Source organism: Zophobas morio, unplaced genomic scaffold (genome assembly GCF_036711695.1).
Source record: "Zophobas morio isolate AGI-343-1 ecotype UQ-CSIRO unplaced genomic scaffold, CSIRO_AGI_Zmor_V1 ptg000004l, whole genome shotgun sequence".
NCBI lineage: Eukaryota > Metazoa > Arthropoda > Insecta > Coleoptera > Tenebrionidae > Zophobas > Zophobas morio.
The window spans coordinates 16,014,610-16,022,952 of NW_026972109.1; the positions used below are offsets into that span (position 1 = coordinate 16,014,610).

General features: G+C 41.7%; 2 protein-coding genes across 3 annotated transcripts; one reads left to right on the plus strand and one right to left on the minus strand.

The window, feature by feature from the left end:
• The first annotated feature begins 978 nt into the window (after positions 1–978).
• LOC135143226 (polycomb protein SCMH1) lies at positions 979–5,480 on the plus strand. 2 transcript variants are annotated; one of them, XM_064075107.1, is made up of 6 exons: positions 979–2,391; positions 2,582–2,825; positions 2,869–2,987; positions 4,605–4,797; positions 4,851–5,161; positions 5,210–5,480. In XM_064075107.1, exons 1-6 carry the CDS (start codon positions 1,750–1,752, stop codon positions 5,354–5,356), a joined length of 1,656 nt encoding a protein of 551 aa, XP_063931177.1. In that variant the 5' UTR covers positions 979–1,749; the 3' UTR covers positions 5,357–5,480. The 2 variants fall into 2 exon arrangements, with proteins under 2 accessions (XP_063931177.1, XP_063931185.1); XM_064075115.1 differs by having other exon boundaries at positions 985–2,391; positions 2,875–2,987.
• Positions 5,466–6,801, minus strand: LOC135143242 (DENN domain-containing protein 10-like). Its single transcript, XM_064075125.1, has 5 exons — positions 6,686–6,801; positions 6,264–6,635; positions 6,113–6,216; positions 5,830–6,034; positions 5,466–5,779 (listed from the first exon to the last, which is right to left on the minus strand). Exons 1-5 carry the CDS (start codon positions 6,723–6,725, stop codon positions 5,511–5,513), a joined length of 990 nt encoding a protein of 329 aa, XP_063931195.1. The 5' UTR covers positions 6,726–6,801; the 3' UTR covers positions 5,466–5,510.
• Between the last annotated feature and the right edge of the window lie 1,542 nt (positions 6,802–8,343).

Here is an 8,343-nt window from a genome sequence, read left to right on the forward strand (position 1 = left end):
TTTGTACTTGCATATATTAAGAAAGACCTTGAAAAACGATTCCGACACACGTAATTGCTAAAAACACTGCAAAGCTGATGAAATAACTAACTTTCTTTTTTTTAAATCTCCAAAAATCATCCCTCTGTGAAACGGATTCAAATTGCAGCCAATCAGCAATCAGTAGCGGCAAAATTTCTACCAAACTGCGCGCGCAGCCGTACTGCCAGACAAATAATCTTGGATTTTATTTGTTTTGCGATACAGAATTTACGCAATATTTCTGAAACAGGAAAAAGGAGAAATCAGTAGGACAAACGCCGCTTCAAAATGAGTGTGGCATAGGGTCGAACTTCCCTAAATATCTGCTGAAATTTTTGTAGTGTAAAAACGGCTTGAAATTATAACAGGGTTTTTAACCTAACTAGTTCTTAATTGGAGACTTCGAGCTACCAAAAATCAATTCGTTTTCTATTACCACGCACCACACCTGAAATAGTAGGTCTACTAGCAATAATGGTGTGGGAAGTGGCGCATTATACGGGGTAAAGGCATCCAGATAACAATATTGCGCCTTTTTTAATGGTTCTAGAAAAACTACTGCCACTAAATTGTTAAAGATTAAAATTCTTGTTCGATCGCCCGATAAGTGCGACGCGTAGGTCGTATTTTTAGTAGATTTGCGCAACAAAAATCTCCATTTTTATCTTGTGTGTACACCTGCATGGAAAGAAAATGAGTTGTGTCAATTTTTGACGGCGCCAGTCAATAATGTCATTTTTTGGACAAATAGTGTTTTTCTTTTATTTTGCGGCGCAACAAAATGTCCCCATTTTCATCTTTTGTGTACACCTGCATGCAAAAAATTAGAAAAAAATGCGTTGCGTCAATTTTTGACGGGATAGTCAAAATGTCATTTTTTTTAATGTAGTTGTTTTTTATTAATAAATCTTGTGAAGTGTACTTTACATTCGACGTTGGTATTTCAGTGGTTGAAACCACGTGTGGTAATTAGTAGCTTATTAGGTTTTAGGCGGTGCGGCATAACGATTCTTACAGAATTAGTAACCCCCCCTCTCCTCCGTTTGAAATGGGTAATTCTTGTAATCCGCAAAGAAGAGCGTCGTATATACACAGAGTAAATGGTCGGCGGCCGGTTTATCAGTGAGCGGTCGCGTCCGAAACCCGAATTAAACCCCTCAGCGCGACAGTGCCGCCTGGCCCAGCCCACGTGTGCCCGCTCTGCCTCGACCCAGCGCTGCAGAAGCGCTTTTCGCGAAGCCTCTGACAGATGACAGGCGCGTGTGTGTATAAAAGTTTCCCGTTCGAGCGCAAACCGTGTCCGTTGCTATTCTCGCAATATTTAACGCGCGTTTGCCGGTCTCGCCTAAACACGAAACGAAGCCGCACCGGTCCGCGGGTGCGTCTCGCCTAAAATCAGCAAATCGGCGGAATCCGTCGCCGACAGGAAAGTCGCAGTCCGCCGCCGCCGCCGCCGCCACCGCCAACTCGCAAGATAAATAGTTGATCGGAGCCGATCCTGAGCCAGTCCTAAGCGTGCGCAGCTGCACTCCGCGCGCCAGCCACCCTGCCGCAACACGGACAATCCGATTCCAACTCCAAAGGCCGAAGTCGCGCTCCTGCCGCCAGTCCGCGCCGCGCCGCCTCCGGCCCCACGGTAATATAACATAATTGATAGAAGGGCGGAAGGGCGTCGCGACAGCGCACGGCCCCGGTCCGCGAGTTCGGCGCGCCGCGCGCCCCTCGAAGATGAACCCCATCAAGAACCGGGAGCGGATCCTCGAGGCGATTGACCAGCTGCGGCGGCGGAAAGCGCGCCCCGACATCCAGCGCATCTGCAACTACCTGTTCCGGCGGTTTTCCGTCAGCTCGGTGGAGGCCCGCTCCGACCTGCAGTGGTGCGTCGAGAACGACATCGTCCTCAAGGTGGAGTACAAGGGCAGCATCAGCTACCGGAATGCGGCGAAAAAGTACTCGCACGTCAAGCGTGACAGCGACGGCAGCGCGGACAACAAAGCCAACAGGAAGTTTGCGCAACTTTTGACCAACGCGTTCGGCGAGCTCGTCGTGCAGGAGCCTGACTACCTGGAGTACGGCGTGCCCGCCGAGGAGATCATCAACAACATCCTCTCCAAGGACAGCGTGCGCTACACGCGCAAGTACATCTCGATTCTCATTGAGAAGGAGGTCGAGAACGGCGGCCTCATCAAGATGGAAAACGACAAGTACCTGATGGGACCCACGAAGGAGGAGGGACGGCCCTCCGACGACATCAAGCCGAGGAAGAAGCCCGGACCCAAACCGGGTTTCAAGCGCGAGAGGCCCGAAAATATGGATTCCGACGAGAAAAAATCCGAAAGCGGGACCGTGCGAGTAGGCGGACGCAGGAAGGTTAGTACCGTCTGTCGCTGCGGGTATACGCTACGTCACCACCAACCTAACCCTAGACGGCCGATTTGGCCAATGAGGAGCACCAAACCTAAAACGGTACCACCCCCTTCGAAACACGAGAGCACCCAAAAACAACCTGTCAAACTCCTGGTAATTTCGACGCACCTAACCTCAATCTTTTTTTTTATAGAGGGCGAAGAAGGTGTTCGACCCGTCGGACACGCACGTACCGAAGAAACGGGGACGACCTGCGGGCTCGCTGAATAAATCGACGATAGAAAAGCAGCTGGCCAAGCTGAGCGATGAATCCAGGCCGGAGTCTCGAACTTCGAACAGTGGCAGAGAGCAAGGGGGAGTTTGCTCGGTTTGCCATGCACAGAATAAAAGGGGGCCCAACGATAGGATGGTGTCTTGTCGAGAGTGCAGCAATAAAGGTGAGTCGGGTTCTGAGCGTGCGAACCTTCAATAAATGATCAGTTTTAGCCCATTATAGCTGCCTGAACGGAGAGGATATGATGCTGAGAATGTATCCGGATAATACGTGGCAGTGTCCCCATTGCAAAACTTGCGTCGTGTGTTTTGAAACGTCGGATGCTGTAAGTCTGCTTTGTGACTAAATTAACCTTTTATTGATTGCATTCATTAAAATTGTAAGTTATCCAGTCCAGTAAACACCGGAGACCCTAAATTTTAAAAAACAAGGTGACGTGAAACACGTAAATAGGATAACCTAGAGTAGCTAGGCAACCAGATGTTTACAAAAATGCGTGGCATGCTGAAATGACAATTTAGTGGTTAGGGTTTAGTGACTGAAGTAGTCAAAGTCCAAACTGGTGGAATGTGAAACAGTGGGTAATAATTGGACCCAAAATGCGTGCTTTAGAACGACCAAAAACTTTCAAATGGTAATTAACCAAAGTTATGAAAATGATTCACGTGTCTGCTATTATACAAAAGGTTTTCCGTTTCCGTCTGTCGTCTGTGTCGATTTTATGAGACAGATAATCTCCGAAACTACTAGATTGATTGTTGCGAAATTTTGAATGTATTTTAGAAATATAGCCAAAATTTATCTAATCGTTCCCAGCAACAATTTGATGACGCCATGTCAATATTTTACAAAGTAAATGTTACTTAAATTTTATAAAATAACATACTTCCATACTTGACAAAATGAGAAAGTTTGACTATGAAAAACTCACTCGGAACATACACATAGCATGCAACTTTACCTGCGATTAAATAATTATTTGTCTGAGAAACTAGATTTGTTTGAGTGAACCACCCTGGAGTATACGTTTGTGCCCGTTGGTGACAAAACTTTAAAAACGTACCATTTTTGAAGTGTCTATTAATTTACGTAGTCGGTAATTTCGTTATAATGCGTCAGCCGCCATCTGGCAGCGGTGATGCTGTCATTGAAAATATAAAAATGCCAAAATATTATTATTGTCCACCGTAAATGCATCCAAAACACATTAAAGATCCATTACTTTGATCCAGAAGATGAAAGTACAAGATTGTTGTTTCAACAGAATCACATGTAGGCAACATAGACAATAACCTCCATACACCATTTCTAGGAATCGGCATATTTTGTCATTTCCGATCACCTTGTGTATAATATAATGGCATTGTTTTGCCGTTTCAGGACGAATACGTCGTTTATCAGTAATTTTAGTATGTTCATAAAATACGAAACAAATTCGAAAGTTGTATTATTTTATAACTTCTCCAAATTGGAAAACATAGTGAAATTTATTGATTTTCGTTCAATTAAAATACGCACTAAATTATTCTCTCCCAAAGTTAACCTAAAGTTTTCTGATTAATGTAGTTCGTGCACAAAAAAATTGCATTCCACGGTTTTTTATCGAAACAGTTTGTGGAAATGATTGAATGGAGATATGCAACAGACGCCATTGCATGCTAGTATGAGATCAATAAATTGATTAACGTGGTTCGGACGGCAATTATGTAACAACTTTATCGCCAACAAGAAGATATCCATCTCATAAATCCATTCATATTGCGGTTTCCAAAACACCATTCCTTCTACCCGAAACTGATAAAATAGTGCGCCTCCACAACATATGGCCACACTTTATCCCACAAACATCGCATCTGCTGACGCTTGCCACAACCACGACGGTTATTTTCTTATCAGTTTTACCAAGAACTCGTTACATAACTTCAAAGAATTGTTTTTTCAGGGGTACTTGACAGTTTGCGCCGTTTGTGCGGACGCATATCATGCGGGCTGCCATCAGCCTCGCATCCCTGATAAGGTAAAACCCAGCATGCGGTGGCTGTGCATAAACTGCGAAATGCCCGAAGAACTCAAAATTAACCAGATCCAGTCCAATATGAGCACCGCTTTTACGACTAAATTAACCAGTGCAAGTGGTAATTAAATCGAGCGAAGAATTCTTACGGATTGCTTAATTTTGTCGTTTTAGAAACGCTGGAAATTTCTTCTTCGCCTTCTATTTCTGGAAACACAACACCTAATTATCAATCACCGCCCTTATCGCCCACGCCTCCCCAGCTTAGTCCGCAGAACGAAGTCCAGCAAACGGTAGACGGCGGAGTTTCTGATTCTCAGAGTAATCAAAGTAATCACAGTAATCAGAGCAACATGAGTAATAAGGATTGGGATGATGATAATATAGATCCGTCGATACCGGATGCTACCAATTGGACTCCAGATGATGTTTATCACTATTTTGCACAGTATTTTCCAGAAGAAGCCAAAATTTTTAAAGAACAGGTTCGTATTGAGTGTGTGAAGGTTTCGTTTTCTGATTATTGATTTTAGGAAATTGACGGCCGGTCGTTACTTTTACTCAGAAGGATTGACGTTTTGACTAACTTAAAACTCAAATTGGGACCTGCGCTGAAAATTTATAAACACGTGGTTAAGTTACAAGTGCGGAGAGATGATCCGAAGTTGTATTGGTTGTAATTTATTATGTGATGTGATAGTTAACTTATTGAGATGTACATTTCAATTCTCGCACTGTATTTTCAAAATGGATGACATTATATTTATACTGAAGGTTGTTCAATAAATGAACAGTTAAATCGTTTATTATGTTTTTACAAAAGTCTGGTCATTATTACAGAATCATCATGTTTTCGGCTAAAGCCAGATTGAACAAAAAATTCTCCAAGTTGGGATGGAACTTTTTTGATTTTAATTCATTTATGGTAATCATCTTGGTATTGTTTTCTGTGGTAACTGAAGCAAGGTTTTGTAAAATATGTATGAGTTCTTTGGTTTTCTGGAGGATTTGGACGTTTATTTCTGCTTCAGAAGAATCACTGGTAGATAATTTTACGAGAAAGGTTGCAATTTCTTTATGAGTTTTGGTCATCCCCATTATTTCTAAAAAAAGGAAAATGAAAAAAAAAACATTTTTGACGGTTAAAACATACCCTCTGCTTTAGGGGATATTTTAATTTCTTTGCTATCCAAATCGACAAAAATGTCATACAAATGTTCGTGTTTTGCGAACTCCCGATCAGTGGTGCCAGCCACAAAAAAAGAAAGACCTTTTAACTGACTTAAATTTTCAACGACGGGGTGTAGATACTCTTCTACCTTTCTACATGGGACGAGGTGGGCGATTGCCCATAAATCCTACAAAAAAAAACACATTTTCGCAAATTGTATGGTATAAGTTATTTAAAATGTGTCAAAAATATCATATTTTCTTACATCTAAAAGTCCACTCGGGCTACCTCGGAACGCAACCACCCGCCTCTTCAACAAAATCGCGTTATACAACAAAATAATCTCCACATCGAACGACCGTATCAACTCTACAACTTGAAAATTAGCGCCACTTTACTCACTCAAATCCCCCAACCTTTTATGTTGGTAGCACATTCAAACTTTTTGAAACCTGCAAACAAAGTTCCATTGTCATGTAAACCACCTGATGTATACAAATTCAAATATAAAGCAACCAGATCTACAGGATTTCGAGTTTCCGAATATTTCTTGGCTAAAATATCACATAAAACTTTGTACTTGTTTGGTTCAAATTCCTTGGCCAGGATTACAACAGCGAAAGATTTTTCAGACACCTCGCAAATGTAAAACCAGGTGTTACTATTCCGCCTGCACGTGTACCGGAGTGTGTCATTCCTGCAAAAACATTTCTGCAAGATGTAGTTTTTATGGTCGTCTGTTATTGTTGGGTACGTCCACGTGTGGAAGTTTTTATTGTTTTCTCTTTCTGTAAAAACATGAACTAAAAAAAAATGAAAGAGGTGGATAAAGTCTCACCGATGATGTGGAATGAGATAAGTTTTTCCGTGTAAGTCATCGTGTTGTGACGAAAAGTTAACACACATTATACGAAGCTGAGATCATGTGACCAATATAAATTCCTGCTGGGTAGATAAGAGGGAAAGTGGGTATTTGATTGAAGGCCGCGTGTATGAATAGGCGAAAGTGCTGACACCTGCGGAAATAATGCAGGAACCTTCGGTGCTCCTGATAGTTTAGTTGAAGAGGTAGCAATGTCAACCTTATGGAATCCTGTTTTCAGAAATTAAAAACACCTCTCGTAATTCAATTAATTGGAATTGTGCGTTGGGAAGAAAGAGCTGTTCGTCTTTCTGTGATCCTGGTCGCGGAAATGTAAAATTCCAACACACGATTGTGAATTTACATTATTATTATTGTAAAGTTACCATAACGGTGGGAATGTGGATGCATTACGCGCAGTGACAGTGTCAGAGCAGACTTTGACCTTTATTTTTCAGGGTTTGGGTCGCTGCACAGCAGTGGCGGCTCGTGACTGTCTGATGTGGTGAGGCGATGATAGAAGTTTGACAATAATATTATCAATAATAAAATTAATTAAATTAATGTGATTAATGCATATTGCTTGGTCTTAGTAGTTAGTAATGATAGAAGTCTTGCTTGAATACCGTTCATTTCCCAGTCAGTAGTGGGTCCTAATAATAGTAATAATAATAATAATAATATTAACACCCATAACACATTTAATCAACAATGTTTTACAAGTCAAAATTTTGTTTAAACTAGCACTTTCTTGGAGGGATTCGGCATTAGTTGTGTTCCTTTCTAAATCTTTTAAGCCCATGAAATTTTTAATGTGTACTTTGGAACTTTTATGTAACTTTGCACTTCGAATGAAATTCTTTAAATCGTTATATCCCGGAGACGTCGTCCATGTGTTTTTTACATTGCTTAAGAGTAGACACGGCGAACAATATAGACTTTCAGCATAAATATTACGGCTACGGCAGAGCCGTTTATGGTTCGTACCAGGCTGGTTTAAAAGACCTGTAGTACTGATGACATAGTCGCTTATCAATGGAAGTTAACGGTTTTGACTGTTCGATATTTAGCAAAATTTACCGACGTTCTAACTCGGTTCGTCGTGAAAACGGCGTTTCAAGAAGCAACATGACAATATCGTACTCGGGATTCATTTTTCACTCACCTGTCCCCTGTACCTATGAAAGAGACAAAAACACGAAACACCAGCTCCTGGACTTTTATTCACGTTTATGCTAATTACCCACGCACCCTGCACCCCTTCCATTCTGTAAAATAAATGGGAAAATGATTTAATGGGTCCGCCGAAATTGGCCGAGAAGCATCGAAGATATCGCCTCAGTTCCGAGCGAATTCATGTATAGGAGTATAGCAGCTGAGTCATGGAAATCCGTGTCTGTGATTGGGCTTCATTGGCGCAAGTGAACCGACGCTCTGGCCGCTTCAGTTAAAGAATTCGGGGCATAAATCGTACAGTATTCAACGGAAAATGTCCGCAGAAAGTGTAAAAAATAAAAAATAATCTACAGATTTACCATTTCAACATATTTTTGTAACTAAAAATGCATTGAAAGCTCTTTTTTAATTATAAATTAAGTCAATCTGTTCTTAAGATATATGCTGTGAGGCGCCGC

What these genes read in the sequence shown, in the direction of transcription:
- LOC135143226 (XM_064075107.1), top strand. Translation starts at nt 1,750, where the DNA reads ATGAACCCCATCAAGAACCGGGAGCGGATCCTCGAGGCGATTGACCAG. An exon ending in GTTTTGAAACGTCGGATGCT is followed by an intron (nt 2,988 to 4,604) that starts GTAAGTCTGCTT and finishes TTGTTTTTTCAG; the next exon opens with GGGTACTTGACAGTTTGCGC. An exon ending in TAAATTAACCAGTGCAAGTG is followed by an intron (nt 4,798 to 4,850) that starts GTAATTAAATCG and finishes TTGTCGTTTTAG; the next exon opens with AAACGCTGGAAATTTCTTCT.
- LOC135143242 (XM_064075125.1), bottom strand. Translation starts at nt 6,725, where the DNA reads ATGACTTACACGGAAAAACTTATCTCATTCCACATCATCG. An exon ending in TATCTCATTCCACATCATCG is followed by an intron (nt 6,636 to 6,685) that starts GTGAGACTTTAT and finishes ATGTTTTTACAG; the next exon opens with AAAGAGAAAACAATAAAAAC. An exon ending in ATGTGCTACCAACATAAAAG is followed by an intron (nt 6,217 to 6,263) that starts GTTGGGGGATTT and finishes TTCAAGTTGTAG; the next exon opens with AGTTGATACGGTCGTTCGAT.